This window comes from Zonotrichia leucophrys, chromosome 1 (genome assembly GCF_028769735.1).
Source record: "Zonotrichia leucophrys gambelii isolate GWCS_2022_RI chromosome 1, RI_Zleu_2.0, whole genome shotgun sequence".
Classification (NCBI taxonomy): Eukaryota; Metazoa; Chordata; class Aves; order Passeriformes; family Passerellidae; genus Zonotrichia; species Zonotrichia leucophrys.
In genome coordinates this window covers 28,523,479-28,549,996 of record NC_088169.1, presented here as the reverse complement: position 1 = coordinate 28,549,996, position 26,518 = coordinate 28,523,479, and the positions used below count along the sequence as shown (strand labels likewise).

At 42.4% G+C, this 26,518-nt stretch overlaps 1 protein-coding gene across 6 annotated transcripts in view; it reads right to left on the bottom strand.

Moving 5' to 3' along the window:
• The window catches only part of ST6GAL2 (ST6 beta-galactoside alpha-2,6-sialyltransferase 2), a 175,265-nt gene that overhangs the window by 41,009 nt on the left and 107,738 nt on the right, over nt 1-26,518 (bottom strand). For 2 of the 6 annotated variants that reach the window (XM_064710026.1, XM_064710051.1), the window contains exons 1-2: nt 9,495-9,704; nt 8,664-8,730 (exon numbers count right to left, since the gene is read on the bottom strand). The exons of 2 other annotated variants lie outside the window; for them this stretch is intronic. In XM_064710026.1, the coding sequence (XP_064566096.1) occupies nt 8,664-8,696 (33 nt within the window). In that variant the 5' untranslated portion in view covers nt 8,697-8,730; nt 9,495-9,704. Of the gene's footprint in view, nt 1-8,663; nt 8,731-9,494; nt 9,705-20,359; nt 20,435-26,518 lie in introns of those variants that run through there. 2 more of the 6 variants (XM_064710034.1, XM_064710017.1) reach the window with 2 other exon arrangements.

Sequence of the window (26,518 nt, the reverse complement as noted above, 5' to 3'; positions counted from 1 at the left end):
ACTAAGGTGCCTCTAAGTTGTAAACTAAAAGGCACTTCCAGGCCCACAAACATTTTCTCTCTGTTTTCTAATGCCTGTCTGAAATCTTGCAATTTTGAAAGCTAGATATTTCAGCCTACAGATTTTTAGACACAAAGAGGAGCTGCTCAAAAGCACACATGGAGAATACTGATCCCCAGCTTAGGCCACTGCCACCCTCACAGCTTTCCACAGCAGGAGCTGCCACTAGGGAAACCCTAAATGCCAAGCCGGCCATCAATCAGAAACATTTTTTGCCTCGAGGTCAGAGTATAACTAGGCCAACAGAGATACTCTCTTCGACTAAGCAGAGAGGGAAAAGCTGTACTAAATAGTGATCTTTCAAACCAGACACTCCAAAAAGTTCTCAGTGACAGTACGGTGGCAGTAGGACTCCAAGTGCAAATCCTTCTCCAGCAGGTACAGGGCTAATGCTTCTGCCTTACCACACGTGCCTGTAGCCAGCCATGCACACTTTGGCTCCAACCTACACTGCTCTGAATTTACCCTTGAAAAAAAATCCCCCAAAAGAAAAAACCGTGCAATAAATAGCAAAAATAGAATCAGTCTGAACAAGCAGTGAACAATGACAATGGAATGAATATTAAATATGCACAAATATTTCTAATGGAGAGATTAGCTTTCTATAACAAACTCTGGTTTTAACCTTCATAACTTCAACAAAGTAAAACCAGTCACATGAAATTTCAGTCGTGGTCTCATGCCAAGGAAAGCTCCTCTGGAAAGTTTGAGGTAGATCAGCCAAGCCATCTTGAAGATATGAGAGTTCCTGAAAAGTGAGGTGTTCTCCATTTCTTGGACTGTTCCCTAATTTTTTTTGGCCCACCATAACTTAAAAATGGTTGGCTTACACATTCCAAATTTGCTTGGCTACTACTGGTGCCTTTGACTAGTTGCAGGCTATTTTATTACTGAATGTGGGTTTGTGCAAACTCTGAGTGCTGCAGTTGTTAAGACAATACATTGGCTTGTGCGTGCCGCAGGCAAGCCAGCCTGGCCCGCTGCAGGCTCCTCCATCACCTCATCAGCTGTGCTCAGGAGGCAGCCCAGAAACCCAGGACCCTTCCCTCAGGTCCAGCTGGGTGTAAGAACTTGGCTGGAGTTTACAGATTCCATGGGGAGGCATTCTGTCAAGCTGGAGAGGAATGGTCCTGGGGTGCTTCCCATCCTTGCCAGCACCAAAGCACCTCTCTTGGAAAGGTGAGCAAACACCAGGCACAGATGGTTTCCTCCCCTGACTTAGTGTTGTCCTTTTCCTACTCCTTAAATCCATACTCAGCCTTACTCTCTGATAAACCCAAAAAATTTTCTCAGTGAACATCCACATAGTTCCCAACCGTTTCCTCCATGGATTACTGATCCAATCTATTTCCCATTTCCATGCTGATTGCAGAAACTGTGCTGGGGTCTGGGTGCTTCTTCTGCAGCAGATTTCCCCTCTCTGCTCCACTCTCTTGATCTCCAAGGCCCTCTTCTAGACTAGGAGCCTTGTACACATAGACACAACATAGGGCATTAGACTTCTGGACAGGAACACCCAGGGGGAACATTTCAGCCCTCAAGAAGCAAATTTGCTCCCCTGAGCAAACTTCTAATTTGCCTGATGAACCCTGTGGGTAAGGAATTCACTCCTGATGGGGACTGTTCTGTTCACAATCTTGATTCTGATAACAGATACTATGGCAACCACATGTATCACTTGACACAGCTTTCAGCATGGTCAACTACTTTAAACAATTCTCCTTAGTGTTTGATATTTCCTTTGACAATGACTATCACCTCCTACCTTGCCAGGAAAACAAGCAGTGCACAGCTGACTGGTGCTGGGAAACATTAGGCTATTAAAACACTTCCCGGTGAAGTATGTTTCTACATGGACACAGTGTTACAAAGAGACCCATTCTTTTTGAGATGCACACATGCATGACTCCCATTCACAGGAACTATGCGAGTGAATCCAGAGTAAAATAGGCTCGAAAGTGTCTACATCTACCAAACACTGATCCCACACGGAAAGCGCCTTTTAAGAATGACATTTCCTTTGACCTTCTGCATCTTACTTTTGCTCTTCAAAAACAAAAGACTTTGCAATGACCACGACCCCTACATTAAAAACCTAAACCAGTACTATAATCACCAAAAACACCCATAAAATAAGAATTATCTACCTAATAGACAATAAGAACAGAAGGCTTTTTCACATTTCTTATTCAGTTGGAGATTTATCAGAGCTCTTTTATTCGTACCAACTTCAAATATCTGCTCTTTCACCTTTAAAATGCAGATAATCTAACTCAGAGGTGTGCTGTTCTCAGCAGAGACCACACAATGCTCAAGCAAGTTTCACAAAATACACAGGCCTGTGCTGGGCCGGCACAAACCTGCAGAGCACCAAGGAAAGGCTACAGGAGGAGAGCTTCTCCCAGTCTCTCCGTGAGCTCCAGGCTCCACTGCCCTTTGGGAAGGGTGCTTCCCAGCCCCAGCCCGCCTGCCGCCCTGTGAGCTAATGAAAAGAGCATGAGGAGGATCCGCAGGCACTTTCCTCCCCCTCTCAGCCCACTAAGGGTGACTCACAGTCTGACCCTAACTTAACACTCAAGCTGTAAACTTACTTAACACTTGTAGAAGAATTTATTTTTTTTCAAACATACTGATGGCAGCATATGGCCCATCGACAGGTTTATTATTATAAGACACTTTTTCCACCAGGTTATAGTCTTTTTTATAAACATATGTTTCAGCACATAATAAAACCCCTAACAACCGTTTCTGAAATGTGCAGGCACAGAAACTACTTTTCAAGGTTTGTCAAGACAATGAAAGAAACAATCTTTAAAGAGACTTCCATTTTTCTAAAGGTCTTTCTCTAAACGCCTTTTAAATCCAAGGGTACTTGAGAGTTATGCATGTTTAAAAAAAACAAAAGAAAGAAAAAGAAAAATGAGTTCTCTTTGTTAATGCCACATTCTTCTCTATTTTGTCAAAGCTATCATTTTTGTACTTACTAAAACTTCTCCTTCCACTAAATAGACCTTTTAACTATGCTTTATATCACAATGTGTGGTTTATAGGTGAATGATGAGATTCTGAAAATTGGGTGGCATATCACAAAGAAAATGTCAACACCACACTGCTACAGTCACACAAACTCATTGCTGCAAAGCCACCCCTGATACTCTGTGCCCTTCAGCTGTGCTAATAAAGATCTGAGCGTGGAGTCAAGGTGGTTTGATCATAGACTTCCATCCATCTGCAAGACTGGATCCAAGTTAAATGCCTAAAAACAGGTCACAGCTTGATTTTCCTATAGGATGCATTTGTGTTCTTAAGAAAGAAGGCTTCTTGTCTGTGCAGCTATAATGCAATTTCTGTGCTAGCACCACACTCTTTAGGGGGAGAAAAAAAAAAGCCACATAGTGTACACTGCTTTATTTAAAAAAAATCCTACACTCCTCTTATTCTTAATGCTTTCTCCCTAACATCTCACAATATATTTAGCCCGAGCATGCTTGATTTTAAAAGTACCTTCCTCAATACATCAAAATGTGACCGAACTCAGGTATGTTTGCTAGCAGCTTTGTTTCCTACCACCCAAGTTCAGAGTGTCCTCTTAAGAGGAGCCTGGAGCTAGAAAACAAACTAGGATTCACTGGGGTCTAGACCCTGAGCTCACTTAAAGGTGATACCAAACCTTTCACTAGTTTTATGGGAGTGGATATTAGACCTGTGGTTCACTGAAGACACCAGAGGCCTTACAGAATGTACGATACCATATATTAAATACTCCTTAGAACTAAAAAGGAATTTTGCAATTGCTTTGACCGTTTCATTGGTATTTAGGATATTTGGGGAAAGAAAGAGCACTTCTTTTCTGTGTGTGTTTGTCCCCTTCCCCCAGTGATACTCCCCACAAAAGGCAGATGTTTTAAGACACTGGAAAAAGTAATCATACACAATTAGGTTTGAAGCTTAAAGAATAAAAATCTCTATTTTTATCATAGGCATACTGTTATAATTGTCATGCATGAGCTTGCATTCAAAGAAAACTCATTTTTTAAAATTAATCACTGACTTCTCAGCCAATTTGTCAGCTGACTACTACCACGTCTGGACATGATTAGCTAGCTTCACTGGGAGATACAGGGTGCCCTCTATAATGCTTCCACAGGATGAAATCCTAAACCCAGTAAAGCCTTTGAACATTTTGCAAGGAACTTATTCACACAGAGCCAGGACCTCATGGATGCTGCTATAGGCTTTACTTTTTTCTGCTTTCACAGCTTAAACCTTTCTAGGAGAGAAAGGGCAACAGCTTCGACAATAAACACACTCTTCCTCCACCAGCAGACAGAGCAATCCCGGGTCCCTGGGCTGTGTTTGGAAACACTTCACTGGCAGGATCAGTCTGAGGCAAAGATGAGGCATGAGGAACGAGGCTTCTGACAAGGGGGCTGGCTCTGCTCATCTAATTGCGGTTGCTGCTCCTATGATGTGGAAACCTGCCTATTAGAAACCACATTTCACAGGTGACTGAGCAGCCATCAGATGGTAACAGCTTTCATTTGTTACCGACCTCCCTTCCCTGACACAGCGAAAGCGTGAATGGCCCGATATTCCATTGTCAGTCCAGAGCCACACACTCCTGCTTTGTACACTGAATTATAAAATATCTGCATTTTCCAGATTGTTTTGAAACGTCACTCTTAACTAGCATTTTCTCATCTAGGCATCAGACTCATAAGAGAATGGCAAATTCTTCATTTCTCAATTATGCAAAGTTTGAGGGCATTTTGGACTATGATTGTAGAGTACATCACTACATTTTTATACAAAGAAGGTATTTACTCGGAATATTGTGGGCAGATGTGACTTGGTATTTCACAGAGACAGGATCAGAGCCTTTGCTGAGACCCGGACATGACAGTGACTAGACCAAAAGTAGTCCTTCCAGAGATGGACAGAAAGACAACTCCGCTACCAAAATTACATACAGAACTTAGCACAGTTACTTTAAACTGAGGATGCTATCAAGAGACTTAATCAAATTTTACACCCTCCAGAGCTCTGGCTCCATCAATGACATAAGGGATTCAGAAAGAGACAGAACAAATCTCTCCATCTGGCTAAGCCCTCTGTATCTGGTTGGCCACATATCGTCCAGCCAGACAAATACACATCAGATGTGAAGAAGAAACTTTCCAAAGTTAACAACCATTTGGTAATTGCAAAGATTTTGTGACCCTACCTCAGAGTACTCATGGTCATTTCACAACCCCAGCTATGTAACACCCTGCTCTGGGAGAGCATTGGTGCAATTTAATACAATAAACAGGAGACTGCACAAAACCCGCGGTGAATCCTGCTCTGATGACAACCACAGAGCTATGCAATGAATAACATTTACTTTTAATTTACATTTAGATTTCTTAAGCACACCTTCCAAAAGCACAGTGTGCTAACACACACACAACCAGCTGTACAGCTGCATCTCCAGTGAAATGTAACAGCAATCCAGGCTGCCACACCTCTCAGTAAACTCTGTTCCACCTCCTCAGCTCCTCCAATCCTCTGGTCATCTTCAGCAGCACTGAAAGAAGAACTGGCCTCTCCACAGTGACTGGTGTCAAAGAGGGCTTTGAAGGTCTGCAGACCAATAAGGTCTGCCAAAACATCTGTCCCCTGCGAGTTCCAAGGTCAAGGATCCTCATCATGAACACTGGGAACCACTCCCTGATATTTAATTCTTCAAGAGTTTATCCTTCTGGAAAGAGACAATCTCTGAGAGATGCATACAGCTAACAGAATGATTTTGGCATGTTTTGCCCTTGAGGCCAACTATTGAAGCACTGATTCTAATCTACATAAAATTTTCAGACCAGATAAAAAGAAACCTGAATTTCTTTACAAGATTATTTTTTTCAAAGTGTTACAGATCAAGAAAATCAGTTTTCTATGGCTGCATCTTAGAAAAAAATGGATCTAAAATACAAAATGGTCACAAACCTAGCAACAAGTATCAGGGGTTTTTACAGGTATAATAGGGTAGCTGTACTCAGCTTTTCACAAGATCTTGCATTCTGAATATGTCACCATGAGTTCTACTAGAGGAAGATGGCATTTATTGTGAAATTAATATACATAATTAAGCACATGAAGAAGGGCTTGCTGAATCTGAACCCTTTATTGTAAATTCTTTGTGGTGCTGATTTCATCCCATGCCACTCCTTTCACACTTTTAACATAATTTTCAATACATACAATGTCACTGGAAGAAATACTTTTAACTTCAGTCACAATTTAAAAATTTTAAAAAAAATTATTACAACTTTCCCATTTGTGTCATGGATTGACTGATACCTAAATATGAATTAGAGAATTTTAAGGAAGCTCAAAACACATTAACATATGAATGGCCTGCAGAAAAATTACTCTGAATTGCTACCAGCAAAATCAAAACACAACTGCTTTTAGTTACGCAAATGAAAATGTAGTATCAGGACTGCAGAGAGCCTAAGAAGTGCAAAGTTCAGGAAAAAGCCATGTATGCAGCTGCTCCAAAAATAACCATAGTCAGATAAAAGTCTGAAAGCAATTATTTGGGGTGAATATTGTACACAGACCACTGCACTAAGCTTCTATAATTAAACAAGGCAAAAGTTCAGATGGCGCCTAATAAGCCATTTACTACATTAATTATATTCAAGTGTGGCAGTCTAATGCTTGGTGATAACTAACAACAAGGGAAATAATTTAAAGAAACTATCTGATGTTGTAAATTTCTCTCTTTTTCATTCATCAGTACAAATGTTGCCAGCCAGCCTTTTTAACACACTTGAAACACATCAAAGGGATACTGCTTAGTGTCAGGAAGAGCTATTTAAGGGTTGTAAACCTTTAGGCTGAGGAAGCCAACAGCCTTACTCAACAAAAATGATCCCTTCACTACAAAAGTAGCAGTAAAGTCAGATTTTCCATTCCTTGAAGCAAGTGCCTATGTCTTTGTTCCAAAGCTACAATGCCACAGAAGCAAACATATTTTTTTGTAGTAACAGCAGCATCTTAGAAAACCTTTGCAGATCAGCAGATTTCCCACTGACCCTATTCCCTGGATCTGCCTCCACACTGATCACACTCTCCTTGTACACATCTGTGATTTTAATAGTATTTTCAGCAAATTCTTAACAAGATAATTAATATTAGAGAGGTATTTAATGTATTTCGGCTTATTTTAATGCCATTAGTAGCTAAATACATGGAAAATAAGCCTATACCATATGCTCAAGTACTTCTCTGCAGACTGCTAGCCAATTCCCTAGCAAGTACAGAGAAGTTTCCAAATCACAGTCTGAAAATTACTGCAGAGAGATTTGCATACTATTTCTGATGGGCCAGTAGCATTCCAACAACTCATGTAAAAGTCAGCATGCCCCAATAGTTTATGCAGTAAGCAGCACACACAGCATCAATTCACAATGCAATTGTTAGGATGCTACCACCAGGATGCTGTTCTACGTTATTTAACTAAACTGCAATTAAAAAAATCATTATAAAAAAATCAGTAGTATGACATTTATTTTTTAATTTTGCTTTCTTGATTTTAAATTATGCACAAATTATGCTTTCTGATTTTACTTATGCACAAGTCTACATTTAACCTAAGAGGGCATGTAACAATCATTTTGCAGATTCCAAAGAGCAAGAGATCAGATGAACACACAACTTCATCCATGATGTCTTTCCATTATGATGTTTACATAGGCAACCCTAGCCTGTCTTTAAGCTCCTCTTAAAAAAGTTTTCATAACATTTTCCCTATTGTTTGGCCTTTCTTTTCATATCCTTGGTAGAAAAGACATAACAAACCATAGATGTAGAACTCTGTAACCTTGCAAGAAACCTCTAACACTTTGTATACATCCTCCAACTCTGAATGTGCCGTGAGTGTGGACAATGCTGGGAAATCCTGTCCTCTGCCCAGATGAAGTGTAGAATAGAAAAGAGTTCTCTGGCTAACACACCAGGAGTTTTAGACATCCTAAACTCAATCAGAGAAGACTTCTGCCTACAAATAGTTTGAAGTCTTCACTTACAAGTTCTCAAATCCAGCACTTCCACAGCAAATGGCAAGAGGAGCCTGCCTCCTACAGCACAGGTGTCCACAAAGTTCTTAGCTGCAGAAATGAGTGTTGAGTCCTTGGGTTTGAGTACATGGATGGGACTTCACCTCCAGACCCTTTATCACAGCTTCTCATTCAGCAAATATAGCACATATTTTCCAAATAGTGCTGCAGCTGGTCTTATCAAGATACACACAAAATTAGTAGGTATCCATGGCAGGATTGCCATCAAAGAGTATTTTAATCAGAAACTGCCCATGAAAGAATAATACCTCCTAACCACACTTCAGATTTACATAAATTATAAAACCCTCTTAAAATAAAAATAAAAAAAATAAAAAAGAAAAAGAAAAACTGCAAGAGTTCCATCTTTAAATGGAAAAAATGTGGTAATTCTTTCCCCATACCCAACAGCCCCACACTAAGCAAACCAGTTGAAATCATTTTCACCTAAGTTTCCCAAACAAGAAAAAGATATATACATACATATACATGCATTAACATTACCTGGATGCAGATGCCACTCCTGGAAAGTTTCATTGCAAAGGGGTTAAAGTTCAGAAAGTTTGCAAGACTGAAAAAGGAAAATCAAATTTAAAAATGTGCAAAAGCCTAAACCTTGAGGTTTGCCACTGCCTTCTGCCTTTCTTTTAGCATTTCCCTCCACATCTGAGATAACTAAACGTTCCTCCAAGTTACCAAATAAATTACTTGAATGAGTAACCCACCCATTTTTTTTCTAGTACCAAAAGAAACACATTGCCATAACAAAATAAACTAGAAATGGGAGTTGAGCATTAGACACTATAACATTCCCGATAAATTATAAAACCAGACCACAGAAGTGATCCACACCGCTTAGCAGAGGTGAATACCCCGAGACTTTCTTTTTTCCTTTGAGAAGATCGATTTTTATATGCTACCACAGCTGCCTAACTATTGATAAGAGCAATCTGCAAAAGCAAATATAGAACTAACAGAAGAGCCTCGAAAAGCAACCACAAAAAAAGGGTCTCATTTAAATTCCTGGAAAGCGCTGCTTCTCTAAACGTATCTATTCAAGCTCTCTTGAGCAGTCGAGCCCTCCTAAAACACACCCTTGCACACTCCCCGCCCGAAAACTGTTAAGCCAAGAAGCCACTAAGCCATGCCACTGAGAACCCATATGGCTTCACCTACAGGGTTTTCCTTCCAGCAAACGCTGCACAGTAGAAATCCTCCCCTTCACCATCACCACCCACCTCCCAGAAACAACAAAAAAAAGAGAAATACCACCCAAAACCCCAAAAGAATAGCAATAAAAGGGAGCAGCTCTCGGCCCGGGGTGCCCCCACGTACCGCCGGGCGCTCAGGGCTCTCTGGGGGCCCTGCCCCCCGAGGTGCAGCAGCCGGGGCGGCGCGGGCGCTCCGCCTCGCCGCGTCCCACGCGGAGCCGCTCCCCCCGCATGCTGCTGCTGCTGCTGCTGCCGCCGCTGCTGCTGCTGCCTGCGGCTCGCACAAAGCGCGGGGCAGCGCCCGGCCCGGGCGGCACCGCGGCGCGGCCGGATCGCGGCGGCACGGGCGGCTCAGCACGGCACGGCACGGCTCGGCACAGCACGGCTCGGCTCGGCACCGCCCCGCCCCCGGGAGCCGCCCCCCGCACGCGGCCGAGCGCCCCCCGCGCCGCCGCCCGCCCCTCCCGGGATGGGGGTGCCCCTGCCCCCGGTACCTCGCGGGCGGAGCCGGGCGCTACGGCGGCGGGCGGGAGGCTTCGCTCGCCGGCGGGCGGAGGGGCCGGGCGGACATGCCGGGTGTGCCCCGGGGCCGGGCCGCGCCGTCCCGGCTCATTGTTCGGGAAGGGCAGCGGCGGGAGGGGCGGGAGCTGAGGCGGGAGGGGGTCACCCGGCGGCGGGGGCACTGCCGCGCTTTGCGGGCAGGGACTGGGGTCAGCCCGGCATCCTCGCCGCGGCGGGGGACTGCGTGGAGCCGGCGGCAGCGGGGCAGCTCCCTCCGCGCCGGCGGGGACGGGGGATGCTCGGGGATGGGGCACTGGCGCTGCGCCTCCCCCTGGCGTGGCGCGGCATGCTGGGGCCGCACTGCACCTTCGGGGTCCGTGCTGGAGAAGTTCAAAGCGGATGGGAAGGGTGGGAGCGGCGCGGGCCAGGGGCCGGCAGCTTTCTCGCCTTGTCTGTGAGCCCCGCTGCCGAGCGCAGAGAGCCCCGGGGCGTTCCGGCTCCACCGGGGACACCGGGGGCCGGCCGGGGACACCGGGTCTCTCTGTCACCGGTCCGGCAAGTTGAAGGCATTTCCTCAGCATCCCCCCTGAGCCGGGGCGGTGGGATTCGCGCACTCACGCGGTGTGGAAGCGCCGCAGCCGTCTTTGGCTCTTTAAGATTAGGCTCCGTTAATTAAAGAAATATTTTAAGCTTAAAGGTCTCCTGAGAAGCAACACATTAACTCGCTAATAAAGCGGGTACAAAACCAATGCAAAACAGGCTGTTGGATCAGCGATCACAAAGGAGAGGAGGGATCAGAGAGATGCTACCGGAGCGCGGTAAATGCGCGGTCCCGCCGCCGGACCCACGGCTCTGATCGCTCCGCTGGGACTTCCAGTGTCTGTCCAGCGGCACAGGAAAAGGGAAATGTTTTCCGTGCAGTCGTTCATGTGCTTTCTCAGCTTGCCGAAAGGCTAGAAATACCTTAAAGCGTATTTTACTTTTGGTTCAAATTTAATAGTAGTTTACTTTGCAAATAGTCTAAGTAAGTCGTCACTTACAAATAATTAGGATAATGACAGATAACCTTTTTTTTTTGTGCCGAGTCTGTGCTCCAAGATAAGCATCTGTGTAAATGCAGCTTCTGAGACTGAAGCTTCTTTGTGCCCGTATTTGTAAGGTGTAAGCTGATCGGAGCAGCATGCCTGCAAAAGGCACGCCTTCTGAGCTGCGAAACAAGTGTCGAAGTAAAAGCCATTAGAACTAAAGGAAAAAAGGTGCCATTTCCTAAATTAAGAGGTGGCATCACAAGGATGTGAAAGGCAAAGCAAAATCAAGAATAGGTTAACAGGTTAAAAGATATGATTGTTTGAAATGATAACACTTAATGCCAAAAGCAAATAATGTTTCTAAATTCTAGGTAAGTTCATGCACTTATTTATTCCATTTTGAGGAATTTCATTAATAGCAAAGCAATGAATGAATAAAAAGATCATATTTTCCCCCAGTGTAGGACATTTTGAAAACAAATTTCAAACTTAGAGCTAATTCAAAAAAATAAAGATCCTTGTTTATCAGTGTAATAGGAGAGCTTGTCTTACATACATAAAGACAGCAAAAATTCTATTCAGGGACATTGTGATGTAGACATATCCACAAACTGGTTTTTTTGGGCAACAGTGCTGCTTGAGGAATAGCCCTGTATATCATTAATTTGAAAATCTAAATTTGTAAAAATGTTAGCAGTTAACGGATGGATATTTTCCCAGTAATTTTTTTTTTTTTGCCTAGACTTGCTGCATCTGTCTACAAAATGATATTATATTGCATGCTGGCTCACAGAATAAACTATAAGCACGTGTTTCAGGAAATAAAGTTAAAGGTGGATACTGCTTACTCAATTTTTTAAAATTATATAATTAAAGTAGGAATCTAAATCTGTACAACTCTACAGACATATCCATCTGTTACTATTTTAAAATGCACCATTCTTTAGTATGCTCATTTTAATATGCCAGTGAAATAGAACTTCAATTTGGAATAGAATGTAAATGAATAGCATAAATTAGGTGAGTATTTCAGGAAGCTGATAAAGCTAAGAGATTCTACGTGAGAATCTGAGGCAGTTTAAACACAGTATCAGGAATGCTTGTTGCCTGAAGACTCCCCTTTTTTTAGCCAAGCACTTGCACAATGGGCATTTGGGTTGGTGATAAATAACGCTGGATGAGCATAATTTTTATTGACTGCAGTGGGAGTCTCCCCTATGCATCTAAATGTAAAATTTATCTGCAGAAGGCAGAAGGAGTTATTCTGCAATCCAATAAGGTTTGCTTCAGCCTTTGACATTATGATTTTGGCTTAGACTCTGAACTACAAAATGGAAGAACTCTGCATCCTGTGTATTTCTGATCACTGGCCTGATTCTGCCTTCAATTTCAGCAGAGTAATAAAGAGCGGCTTCTCTGGTAGCCAGAGGTGAATTGGCATAAGGTCTGTGAGATCAACATCAGGTGTCCATGAGGTGGGAGCTGCCTGGGGAAGGATTTTAGATCAGAGGACATAGTAATAGCTGGAAGTCCAGAATGGTAAAGAATTTACTTTTGCATGTTTGCCGCTTGAAGAATTTGTCTTTTATATAAATTGATAGCAATAGGGTAAAGTTACACACAGTTGCTGTTGCTTTGTTATTGTGTTTGATGACTGGTATAGGTGTATCTATCACTTTGGTTTGTTATCGTGTTAGAGCAGTGCATATAAATAAAAGGGATAAATAACCTAATTTACTAGGAGCAAGAGTTGCAGTATATTAAAAACAGTGGCACAGAGAAAGCTTTTGCCTCTCCTGGAAAAAGTTTTATGACAGATCTTTGCAGTCATCATTTAAACTGGCAGGTACAGTACACAAAGACCCTTAAAGCCCAGGCACAAGCTTATTTAACCTTTTCAGAATATATTCTTAGCTAATATGACTTCACTGATGGAAAAGAGAATTTCTCTCTTGAGTCTACCAAAACTGAGTTTCACCCAAGTAATTGCAATTTTATTTCAGAACTTTTTTGGTGTTGAACAAATAACTGCTATTAAGGTTACATGAATGAGTAAGCTCTGGGTGTTCACAGATTGAGCACCTCCCACTTCTCGTGGTTCCCTGAGGTATTTTTCTGTTATCACTTCCAAAGGGGCTTGTTCACTTCAAAAGGAACTTGTTAGGTGGGTTCCCACTGCCTTCTGCAAACCCTCAAACATCTTGGGGAGGTGTGCTTTCCCTCCTTGGGGTGGGAAGGAAGAAACCTGCTTCAGACTGGTCCCTTTAGCAATGAGGTGGTGAATCTCCAGCAGGTGATGAGTCCAGCAGCTGCCTCTGGGTGAGGCTCTTTTGGCCTGGCTTTGTATCCTGCTGCACCAGGAGGGACCTGCAGTTATCACACACCATGATTTTTGTTAGTGCAGACCTGCATTTTGCTTCTAGTCATCAAGCAGATTTTTAATAAGTGGAAGATCCTGTTGTTGGTTTCTGCACACATCAGATGCATTTTAGCATTGCAGTTGTTCAGTTGCCTATGTGGATTTAGGATTGGAACCTACAGACCTCAATTAACAGCTCTCCCTTAGGAAAGAGAGTGGCCTGGTTTCTTTTTCTCATCATCTCATGGCACATGATTGGCAGAATTGCCTCCTCTCCCAAGCAAGCTGTTTCTCTGCCCTTCAGGAACATCGTGACAAAATTCTCCCTGACTCATTGGCGAGGTGGTTTAGTTTCAGAGGTGTATGCACATTTGGCTGTGCTCACAAGGCTTGTTACATCCTTGCTGATGGATGTCTGCATAAAGTTACATCCTTGCTCTATGTGTGCACAAAGTTTTCCAAGGACTCTTTCTGCTTGCACAGAGCTGGCAGGGGAAAATAGAAAGGAAGAAATAGCATTTGCCAGCATGGCATAGATGATGTCAGGAAGAATTCTGTGTATATCCTGTTGCATGTGTGTCTGAAAAGCCAGCCCAGTTGCTGGCTAATGTTTTTTGTGTCTGAGCAAGGTGCAGTAGGAAACAGAATTAATTACAAATCCAGAGTCTGGCCGCCAAGTGTGAGCTACACCATCTCTGAAGCAGCCCTGGGACTCAAAGATATAATGGACACAATTTCTTTCCAGTTTTCCCTGGTCTTGAAAGAAAGTGCTAACTTACTGCTGACCTGACCTGTATTAATAACTAATTCTTATCCTGCAGTGCTGGCTCAGATGTGGAAGCCAATAAGCAAAGAGCCTATTCTTTGCTTTCCCTCCTATTTGCCTTAGGAAGGAAACATGGACTTCCATGAACTTTTAACAACACTAGGGTCACCTGTCCATTTACTCCGTGATACATGCAAGTCACCTCTCTGACTTTTCATCAAGTGAGTTTCTTAAGAAACAGTAAAGAGCTGAAATGAAAAGCCAAAGGTACCAGAGCTACCTTCAGCTTGGGTTTATTTTTGCTAGTTGTCACATCATTGCAGGAGTCATCCCCAAGCTGTGAAAAAGGTGGACTTCAGCTGCATTCATAAAACAAGGGACTAACAGGGTTGGGACATCAAAATCAGCAGGGCCAGGAGCTCTCTGCTGTTGCCTGTGGTGCTCTGTCCCCTGACCTCACAGTCATCCTCCAGCCAGTGTTTTCCTGGCACTGAACAAGCATTATAGGCATAGTCACACAGCTAAAATCACAAATGTCATAAATCTCAGTTTGTCACGTCAACAAGATCACAAATCCTACACAAGCAAAAGACTAGCAGCATCCTAAAGACATGGGCAGTAAAATGTTCCTAAAACCTGACTGCTTTGATGAACTTGAACAATGTTCTCACCCAATTTTCTGCTGAAGCACAGGAAGTTTCTGTTCATTTTTCCCACTGTTATTTATTACTACTGGCAGCACTCATTGCGTACTATGTGCCTTGACTCCTTGTCAACTTCTAGTGGAAGTTGAAGATGCTAAAATAATTTGTAGTGTTTGGGGAATTTTTATTAAAAATCAGTCAGTGCTAGAATTCAAACCCTGGATATTCTGTATAGGTAAATAAATATCTGGAGACAGATGAGTTTTGGAGCAAGTTTTATACGCAAAATTACATTGAATTAATCTCTGCCTGCACTCTGAGTGGTTGTGATGTATGGAGGCATTACTGAAGTGAGCTGGCTCTTTGGGTGGAAAGGTTAACTGAAATAAACATGGGTTTTTGTAGCAGCTTTTTGAAAAAAAATAATGTGCCTTATTTGCTGATTCATCAAGATGGGAAAATGGAGAAAAAAAATGTGTTTGGAATCAGAGTTTTCTCAATGTACAGTGGAATACCTCCTTCCAAAGAAGAAATACCTATTTGCCTGGATGGTGTTATCAGGAGGGAGACAGATACATATTCACTTCCCAAAACTTTTGCGGGCAGAGAGGCTGCTCTGCCCAGCCTGGCCAGGGCAGCAGACCCTGGCTCAGAGGCAGCCCAGGCTGTCAGAGCACGGCAGGGCAGCAGGCAAGGCCAGGAGTTATCCCTGCACTCCAGGCACAGCAGGGCAGCACAGCAGAGTGTCCACGTCTGGAGGAGAAGGCCTCTCCTGTTCTGCCACCTCTTCCCCTTCTCTGACCTCCTGCTGACCCCTGTGGAGTCTGATTTAGGGCATTTGTACCTGAAGGGATCCAGAAGATCCTTCCACCTGTCCTGATCACCACGACCAGCCTTCATCTCCTTAAATTAAGGGTTTATCAGACATAACCAAAAAGTCAAAAAGAGTACCCTGATACCACTTGATCAGAAGGCACTCATGAATTCATCCGTAGTGCCTGCTCCCGCTGCAAGTGTCCCTCCTAGTGTTGTCTGGCCAACAGCATTTGCAGTTCCAGGGCAATGTGCAATGTGGATGGGATTCACAGACTCAAATGGAATTGTGCCTTTGAAGAAGTCCCATACACTGGTTTTGCCTGGATAGGAACTGCTGAAGAAAGTTAGTTTTCTTACAGGAATGACTTTATGCTTTAAAAATGGGTCATCATTTTCTTCTTGATTTAAAATGCAAGGGCTCTTTCCCAGGAGTAACTTGGATGCTGGCTGTTCTTTGCTCCAGAGCTGGTTATTGCTAGTTTGTTACTACTCTGTTTCATGTAACTTTGCATCTGGCCTGGGAAATGCTGCCTTGGTTTCTGCTGTACACAGCCTGAAAAAAGCCCCTGGCATTGTCTCTGCTGCGAGGGAGTGCAGATAGATCAGTGGAGCAAAGCTGCTCTCATCGTGCATGCTTTCCTAATGCTTTAAGACAAGTAAAGAAACATGAAGAGTGCTGTGGTTCAATGGTGGTTTGCATACATACAGGCTATGTATCATACATTAAATATGCAGATACATTTTTAAGACAGTTAAAACCACAATTCAGGTTCAGGGAGGTTTAGCCAATTAGTGTCACTAAGCGAGTCAGCAACTTTTAGCCTCCACTGTTAATAGGAAGAGTTGGCAAAACCTGTTCCTACCTTGCTTTGGTGTTTTTCACTTCAGAACTTTACAGTGCAAACATTATCTGGTTTGTTTAAATAACAAAGGCAGGAGTTCTGACGTCAATATGGGAAAACAACTCTTAGGCTAATTGATCTTGTATTCCTCACTTTTTTGGATACACCAAGTATACCATAGAATTTTATCCTACTTTACCCGGCTCTTGACTTTACCGGGCTTTTAACTTGTATTGCAGTTACTTTTGCAACAATGTTAAATATGTTGCTGAAATTGGTTAAATAGAAGCTATTGTATGAAAAATGAGAAAGCAAATAGAGGCATATGAGAAAAGCTGAGTTTTGAAATGGTGTCACTTTTCTACAAGGAATAGGTATTGGAAAGACAACTTTAATTAAAGTCTTTATTTTCCAGCATATTTCACATTTTAAAGATAGTAAGCACTGTTTCCCATTTGATGACAAAATTTAGTCTTTTCCCGAAAAGAAAAATATGGCCATTTAGTGCAGGGAATCTTCTCCTCCTGTAGATAGCACCAGGTATAAACAGGAGGAGCTTTGTTCTGTTGTCAGAAGCTAGGTGGCATCTGGGCACCTGTCACCATGGCTGTCAGATCATGTCCCTTTTCCTGATTCCTTTGCCCATCTGACATTGCTTCAGTCCCTGTCTCACCCAGTTCTTCTGCACAGAATTGAACTTTAATATTTTTGTTGTCTATGCTCTTGTTGAAGGGAATGGAAGCCTTTCTCTCTAGATTCTCCCCTCCAAACCTACCCCTTTGATGCTTTAAAATTTTCTGAAGCTTTCTTGCTGGGCTGATATCCTCTCAAATTTACAGTTTTCTCCAAGACAGAAATATCTCTGTTCCAAAACCAAGATAGTTTATAGAACGAGGTGGGTCAACTTGCTAAAAACTTACTGAAAAAGTTGGAGATCAATGCTTGAGAAGCATTGTTTTATTTTTCCAGTTGTTTATAAGGCTCAGATAGAGGCACTTATGGTTCCAGTGTATGGGCCCTCTTCCATCTCCCAAACATTTATTTTAGCCACAGATTTAGCAGAGAGTTGGAGAAGGAAAATTAATGTTACCCTTTGCTGGAAAATGGAATTTTGGTTTAATAAAAAGAGAAAAATTCAAAGGAAAATGTCAAGACTTTGTTCTTAATCAAAGTGAAACAGAAGCTTTTTGAATAGGTTCAAGGGAACAAATGCTTCCAGAAGAGCCAGTCATCACTGCACTTTTCTGAGCTGACGAAAATTTCAGGTGTATATTCTTACTCTTCCTCACAAGGAGCAGGCACTTGAAACCCATATCCCTTCCACTTGGACAACTTGTGGCTTCTGGCTTGCCCCCAGTGAATGCTTCTCTTTTGCTCTGGATTTTGAACATGAGTCTTGAACTGCAGATGGAAATTTCATTGAAACTGATGTGTTTCTATTTTCATTAAATTTTCATTTCCTGGCAAAAATAAGGGTTTGGAAAATTCTGACAAGACTGACTGACAGAGCGCATACAACTCTCAGAACAGAGGGGATGCTGAAGAAAATTATTTTAGGTCCAAAGTCTGTTCTTGGCTTCAGAGGCAAAACATGGGTGCAGCTGAGGGCACACACCCTTTCATTTGCCAGGGAAGTAAAGGATTTCTCTGAACAAGTGAATTGAATATTGTGTCCCTTTCAGTGCAGTGATGATTGCACAACTCTGTTTATTCTCTGGGTTTTTTTCAGCTCATCCATCATTCACAGCTCAGATTTCTACACTGATTTCACCAAGCTGGTTTGCTGTATGATGCAAAATGGAAGTCAAGTTAATTTCGCGCTCTACCCACCTCAGTCTGATTAACTCAAATTAAATTTTGTGCTAATAAGTCTGAGTGTGTGACCATAATTGGAAAGCCTTGAGCTCCTCTGACTGCAGGGAAAGTGCTGTTTTCCCCTGCATCATGAAAACATTTGAATCATAACATCTGGGAAATTTGCAACAAACAATGGTATCAATTTGAGGCCTCCATACAAAGTTTTTTCTGTTTCTCATCAGGGACCATGAATACATATCTGTGTCAGATTGCAGCTCTTGGAACATTTGGCCCATCTGCCCACCAGAGGAAAACCAAAGAAGAAGGGACATTCACCTATTAAGAGAAAATTGCAGAACATCTGTGTTTCTCCATTAAATGGAAATCCTCTTGGACTAATAAGTGGTTGTATCTTAAATAACCAGACAATTACTTAAATCTGTTACAAAAGTCTGAACCAGTCAAGTCGGTGGGAAGTCTAGCTAAGATTGCAATCATTCACTAGCAGTTTGGAGAAAAAGGGAAAAAACATATAAATGAGAGCTGAAAGATGGAAGGCAAGGCAAGGCTTGGCAAGGCTTTGATCTTATGGTAAAGAAACTTTCAGCATGGTAAGGAAATAGTATGGTGGACATGAGTTTGAGCTTATAGCTCTATAAGATCTATACCCTTCTTGTATTTGCTAAGGCAAAGAGCTACTGTTTTTCTTAACCCCAGAAAGACCTTTTGCTCCAATTATCACCTGGTCCCAGAAGAACAAAATCATAAACCCAAAATAAAGCTACAGCAGGTGGAGTTTCAAAAACTCTGTGTTCTGAGAAATCCTGATATCTGTGAAGAAGACCAAGAAAGTGTGCCTGGTGCCAGAGATGATGCAGGAGCACACTGAGATTTCAGCAATGCAGGAGCATGTAAATATGGATGGATTACAAACAAAGAAGTCTAGTGAATGTCAAACAGGATGGAAGTAGTTGTAAATATACCTGCATTATAATGGAATATCTACACTTCCTGATGGAAATTCATGGGGGTGTATATCATCCATGGGCTGTCTCCCATAGCAGCAGGAACATCATGACTGCACAGCAAGTATATTAAGTATGAAACAAGCCAGCAAACCCTAATGAAGGGTTTGAGAGTCAAAAATGTCAGCACTCACCAGAGAGCTGTTCAGCAGATGTTTTGAAGTCAAGCCCTGCTCTCTAACCTTGGGATCAATGGGGATTTGCTGTTATTTTCCACAGAGGTAGGATCAAAAGCAGAGACACGATGAAACTGGAAGGACTGTGGCACCACTTCTGTGTCTCTATCATATCTGAATTTAGTTTTAGCAATATGGAATGGGCCTCTCCTATTTGTCCTCTGTCTCTCCAACAAATAGCCTTATAAACAAAGCATTCTCAAAGCAAAAAACCAGATTGTACATGTCTCTAACAACAACAACATGTTTTTGGTCTGACTGCCCCATAATATAGGAAAATCAGAGTACAAAATAGCTGCAAATAAGACAAGCTAGCCTACTTGTACATCATCTCTATTGCAAAATGAAGCATTGGGATCTGGGCTTGTGTAGCATAGCCCTAAATTTCTTCCCTCCCTATTTCCATGGGAGTTTAATTTAGCCAGAAAGTATTGTCTGTGTGTGACATCATCTTGAAACAACAGCTATAAAAGTGGAGACAGGTAATATTGTCCATTAATTATATTCCACATCTGTAAAGCATATACAGTGCACTGTGGATAAATAGCGCAACCTTTGGCAGGGAATTTCCTGAATATCTGTAGCCAGACTTCTCATTTAGAGTTTTCTCATGGTTTTGTACAATGGGAGCATACTGGTCTCTAGCAGTGGAAGGGGAAGGGAAGGATTTTAATGAGGAATGATTATGAAGCACATGGAAGTGGGTCCATCTCCCAGTACTGTCACCCACTATAGTGGAAGTCAGCTGTAGAACCTGGTGCTTGATAACATACACCCAATGGGCCAACACTTACGATGACATCTTTTTTTGCTTGTTTTTTTTTTTACACTAGGTATGAGGAGTATTTCTATTTTAGCAAATAAAAAGCATGAAGATCCCAAGGATGGAGTTGCTACACCAGTAGTTTTGGATTGGTATGTATATGGTTAGCCATGGCTTGATTTAGGTGTCTGCTGAGCCACTTGCTTTAAGTCTTATTTTTGGCAGCACCAGGACAGTCACAGAGAAATCTCTTCAAGAGCTAAAGATCTTACCTGAACCATGGGAGACCCTCGAAGCATGGAGATTTCCTTCTGACATACAATAGAAAATAGGACCCCAAGCATGGTGTGATGTTCTCCTGTTGGTCTGAGTAGCTGCTGTTGTTCAGGAGTCTGCTTCAAGCTGGTGGTGCTGTCTCAGAGGCTGCCAGTCTGTGCCAAGTGTGGGCTCTCTCCCACGTCCAGACTGGCTAGAGAGGAGGCTTCAAGTCACGCTGCTCTGCTCTTTTCCAAGTGCTCCCACTCTCTTACTCCTCACACTTCTTCATGCCAGAGGATGAGGCAAGGATAGACTTCAACCCACTCAGGCTGTGGTATGCTTTGAGTGGTTTGTTTTGTCTCAATTGATAAGTCACAAATTTTATTGTCATTGTGACTGGCTCTTGCTACATTATCAGCTTGGATGTTGTTGAAGGGTTTTTGAGCTAGGCATGTGACTGGGCTTTTAACAGTCTGTGGCATACAGGAATATACATTAAGCATTGAGAATATTTCATCACAAAGGAGCTTTGGAAAGAGCACGTCATATGCACCTGCCAAGAGGCATCTCAAATAATTGAGTTGATGATAGTGGAATGAATAAACTGTTTATGAGACAGTGACACTGCATCCAGCACACAGAGGACTAGCGTTATAATTAATTAATGCTCATAGATGTTTCCTTAGCGCAGATGCTATGGTTTTCTGTGCTTCCTGTTTCACAGGGGAATGCAGGAGGAGTGAAAATGCTCTGTCATTTTTGTCATGTCTTCCCTCTTGTTAATGCATCACACAATTGGTGGTTTCAAGGTCACTTTATTTACTGATGATTCTCTGTCACCAGCAATACCAATGTTGTGCTAAAACGAATCAAAATATATTTATTACATTTGCCTCTAGATCCCTTACTTTTTCTCCATTCCTAATAGAGGTAAAATAGCAATAAGGTAAGTTCAATTAATATAAACATAAAATTGCTTAGAGTATGTCTTTTAGAGCCCTGGTATTTAATGACAAATCACATTATTCAAATAGGAATAAAAATATTTATGGATTGTGTTTTTCAGATGGGTTTGCAATAGCGGCAGTATGGGTATCATACGATGAGATTCCACAATCACATTTCTCCCACACACCCTGATGGAAACCCTCTCAGCCAAATGCAATTGCACACGTCTTTTTTCAATCTGTGCTTACGTTATTACTGTAGGGCTGGAAGAGCTGCATGCATAAACTGCTCACTGCCCTACCTGCAGTAACAGAGCCACAAGTCATCCCTCTGAATTTTTATTATGTACACCATTTGATGAAGGTGCATTCCTGCCAGCATCCCATTGAAATGCAATCGTTAACAGACCTGAGTGTTACCAAGACTTCTGAAAAATAAAGTAAAAGCTTGGCAAGATAACTTGAAACCTCTAATATCTTTTTAAGTCAAATACATAACAACAGTAGCACATCTTTCTACCAATTTTTTAGGGTTATCCTAAGCTGATAGAAAAGGATGAAAATATTTTACTCTGATGATGCACTTGTTCCTTTCTTAGGTGTCTGGAACAAGATGCAGATTTGTGTCATGTTGTATCCTAGACTGAAGTTCTTAGGATTATAGTACAGGAATGGCAGTTTTCCACAACCTGAATGTCAGATCCATATGTGCTTGAGTATGCAGTGTGCTTGTGGACACACTTGACATGATGATTAGCAGTTCTGTCCTTTATAAAAAGATCTCTGCCTGACAGTTTTGCAAGGTTTGAGAGCTGTGACTGCTTATGGACTTTTACAAGTGTTACTTTGACTGGTGTGCTGGAATTTTGCTTGGGCTTTGCAGTGGCATTCATCCTAGGAATCATCTCTGTCAGTGACACCTGGTCTCTTACTGACAAGGTGACATTAGTTCTGATGTGATCTTTTCTTTCCTTAACTTTCTTCTTCATTAAGGCAGCATCTTTGGTCTATTTGCTACCCATGTTTTGCTCTCATTTTGAAGAGTGATTTTTCTTTTACTCTGGCAGCATAATTTCTTGTGACAGCCACCCACTGTGTTTGTGGCTTCTCACTCATTTGCCACAGACTTTTCCTTCATTTGCAGGTGTAAAACCTCCACACAGGATGCAAACACTGACAGCTATATTTTGATTGGGAATGGATTTTATCAGCACTTTCATCATCCCAATAGTTTTAGCAGTACTTTTTGCTTGGTTTCAGTCAACCTAAATGAATTCTTACTGATTTTTTCTCATATATTACTTAGTATTGGATCAATTTCATCCCTATAAATAAACACAGAATCCTTCATTAGCAAACGTGTCATAAACCACTCTGTGGGCTCCCTTTGGATCTTGTTCCAAGTCATTAAATTCATGGCTTGCCAATACTGGATTAGCTTTTTGGAGAGAATAGTTTAGATATTCAGCTAAAATCTAGCCAAGCTCTATCCATGTTGCTGCCTCTTCTTCCTACTCAGGTTAAACAGAAAATGTGTAGTTCCCTCTTTATTGTGACCTGCAGCGAAATGCCAGCCAATCTCTGTCTGTTGCTTGGAGCCCTACTGCTTGTCAGAAGAGCTGCCTTTCTGTCCTTCAGCTACATTAAGAGTGCACTCCAGAATATTCTGTCCTCTCAAGGAGTGTCCTGCCCCTTGCTTTGTGTGAAGCCCTATCATATGTGGCATTGTACTGAGATTTGGGAATTAGGACTTTGTACAATGGGAATTATGGAAGTGCGAAGTGCTCCAAAATATGTTGGAAAATGTGTGCATACAAGAGCAGTGTTAGAATTATTTTCCTATTTGCTTTACCATATGTAGGTATAGTAAAGAAGGGCAGTGAAGTCAAAACAGAGCAGTAACAATTACAGTATAACAAGAGAATATGCTAAAACCCTTTTTACCATTCTTGTGACAAAATACAGTCTCAGCATCATTAACGAATTTTGCTTCTGGGGATATGCTGTAGGCATCAGCTATGCCTTTAAAAAAAACATAGTGAGAAGAACAGCACACTTTCCTGCTGATCTGATTAGCTTCCAAGCATATCAAATGGAAATAAGCATATTAGAAAGAACTAAGCAGACCTCATGAAATTATTTACAATAGTGTCACAGGGTGATTTCCAATAAATTGAGCCTATGGTAATTGCTCACATTTGACTGTAAGTTTTCAGGTGTAAACTAAAAAGAATGAAATAAACAAAAGTATGATATTCTTCTGGCCAATAATTATAAGTTCAACAGTGTTCAGCAGAACATTAGCATATTAATTACATGGTAATCTTGTAGCAACCACCCAACCATAATGTGTTCCCAGTTACTATCTTTGGGTAGCATTTTGATAGCAGCCTTCATGCTTTAGGAACCAATGCCAAGATAATGAGGGTGCCTGCATCTCACTGAAGGTTACTTAAGACATTTTAAGAATGCTGCTGAGAATGCTTCCCTTGCCTTCAAAGCACCCTTGATCCTGATGTTATCATTTTATTTGTTATTACTAATCTTGTAGTTTTAAATTAGTTTATTAGTTGGTTTCTCATGAGCTTTTAAATGGTTTTGGGAGCCTCCCACAGATTGCAAAGCCCTGCAGAAGTTCCCAGGAGTGGCACTGTCCTGTGGCATGGCCCTTCCAATTCCACGTCTCCTGGGAGGCTCAGGTGGGTGTCTGACATCTCAGCCATTGGGTTATAGAAGTTTCACCATAGTTTCTCAGCCATAGAAGTTTCACCACTAGATGAGAGCATCGGTTATTTAGCCTTTACTTTGAAATGGTGCTCTCCCAGCCTTGGAAAATTATATTCCCTCTTGGCTCTTGTTTCAAACTTGCAAGAGGCCTGAATATCCTTCCACTGCTGTGTAGCACATTCCAGAAACACACCTAACACTGATCCCTGGAGAGTCCTCTCCAGAAGCACTGGCTAGCAATAGGGATGTTCCCTAGGGAACATCCCTCTCAGCTGATGCCTTACATGACCAGAGTTCAAAGTGGTCCTTACTGTTTAGTATGGAAGCACTCAGTTGCTGCCCAAGTCTTGAGGGACATGCTGAGAGTTGCAAGAATTTTCTAGTAAAGTTGTTTTATGGCTTATTGTTTCATTGGGAAATGGAGCATCCGTTGTTTGCCAAATGTCTTAAAATCACCCTGATCACCAAAGAAAATGAAGAGAAAGGAAAAACAGACTGACTTCCATGTTTCAAAAAACAGTGGTGGAGTTGCTGCATTTCTAGAAAGATGCACAGAAAGAAAAGGAAACTTTATAGTCAAACCCAGCTGCAGGACATCCTTTCCCACTCCTGCAGCTGCTGGGATGCTTTAACAACTCTTAAAGATGACCACCAATGTTTAAATGGGGCCGTGGTCCAGTGAATGTCCCTCACCAAAAGGATCTCCATCTAGAGGTGTCTGATTCTTAGGGGCTCTGTTCAGTTAAAATATCCCCTTCCTCACCCAAGCTGTGTTTGTACTGCTTGAACTTGATACAGATACTCTTTAGCACATTTTCCACACAACCATTGTCTGTTCTTGCCTTGCTGCTGCTTGAATAGGAAGAAGGCATACAGAAAATCAAGCTAAGGGATGTCCCTGGGCTCAGATTAATTATAAACAAGCTGTTCATCCATTATGAGGGAAATGCTGCCTAGAGAAGTACGATGGAGTACAGACCTCAATGCACAGCCTCTTTTTTGAGCTGAGAACTTAATTGTCTTCACATGTTCATGACTGACAGCCACACATAAGAAACAACCAAATGAAATAATGCATGTAGACCATTACTAACTCAGGACGGAGACTTGGCATGAGTGCAGCCCAAGAGCTCCTGGGTGGTAAAGGGTTCATTGTGTGCCTCCTGCCCTGGGCTGTGAGTGTTATGGGAAACAGGATCTGCAGCAGTCAGTCTATCAGCTTTCTCCCAAGCAGCCCCTCTTTCCTGAGAAAAAAATCTGAGAAAGGACGTGTGTCCAAGATCTTTCTAGGAAAGGTAATTCAATTCTGCAGTTATATGAGAGACAGCCTAGAGATTTCAGGAAATGGAAGGACATCACAGACCAAGCAGGCACGAGGGTGAAGAATCAGGCTCTGTCTGCCAGCCAAGTGAAAATGAGCAGTGGACAAGATGCAACAAGCCACTGTGGTGTGGGCATGGACCACTGAAATTTGCAAATCAGAGGGGAGAGTGGGTTGCCGTAGGTGGCAGGACACAGGGATAATGGAGCGCCTCAGGACAGTCACTGACTGTCAGCACTGAGCTTTAGAGGGAGAGATGTGCCAGCCAGGAAATAGCTGGTGGCATTGGGCTGCTGGAACATGAGGCATGGGCTGCACTAAGGAGGCATGACACGAGGCTGTATCAAGGGAGTTTCACTTTTCTCCAAGCACCCCTCACTTCCAGCTTCACAAAAATAAGACTTTGCCTCTACAGCTAGGAAGAACCTCTTGAAAAGAGGAAGACTGCTATGCCTTCAGGACCCTGAAAACTGAAGGAAAATGGAAAACACAAAACTTGGAAGGAAATGTACTTTTAACACAGTCATGATTTTCTCTGAGCATGACATTTTGGATAGTGGATGAGAGGCTGAACATGAGCTGACAGTGGGTTCTCACAGCTCAGAAAAGCAATTTCCTGGGCTGCATCCAAAGCAGTGTGTCCAGCAGGGTGAGGGAGGTGATTCTGCCCCGCTGCTCTCCTCTGCTCACAGAGGGTGCCCACAGCACAGACTTGCCAGTCCTGCAGGAGCACACAGGAGTTCTCACCACACCAACAGGGAAATGGCATCGCTGTTCATTGCTGGATGGAGCCTACCTGATTAAAGCATGACAAACTGTGGAGCCCCAAAGCACACAGATTTGCTGTAAAACACAAATACCGTGTTGAAACCAACTCGTTTTTCTCAAAATCATTCAATTTATCTGCAACCCCAAACGAGATTGTAGTTTATTGACCAAGTCAGAAGTGAAGTGGCTGAGTATCACATTCCATCAAAATTATGCAGGTTCAGCTAGGAGTAAAGCCTGTCTTCAGCTTAGTTTCATGCAAGACTGTGATATGACTAACACTGAGATCAGATTTCATTGGCAAATCAAGTAAGAAGCAAAGTGAGGTGCAGAGAACTCATTTAAAATCGCAGCTGAAATAATACCAAACATGCAAGTGAAAAAGTTACTGACAAAGTTAATTGCTTTTC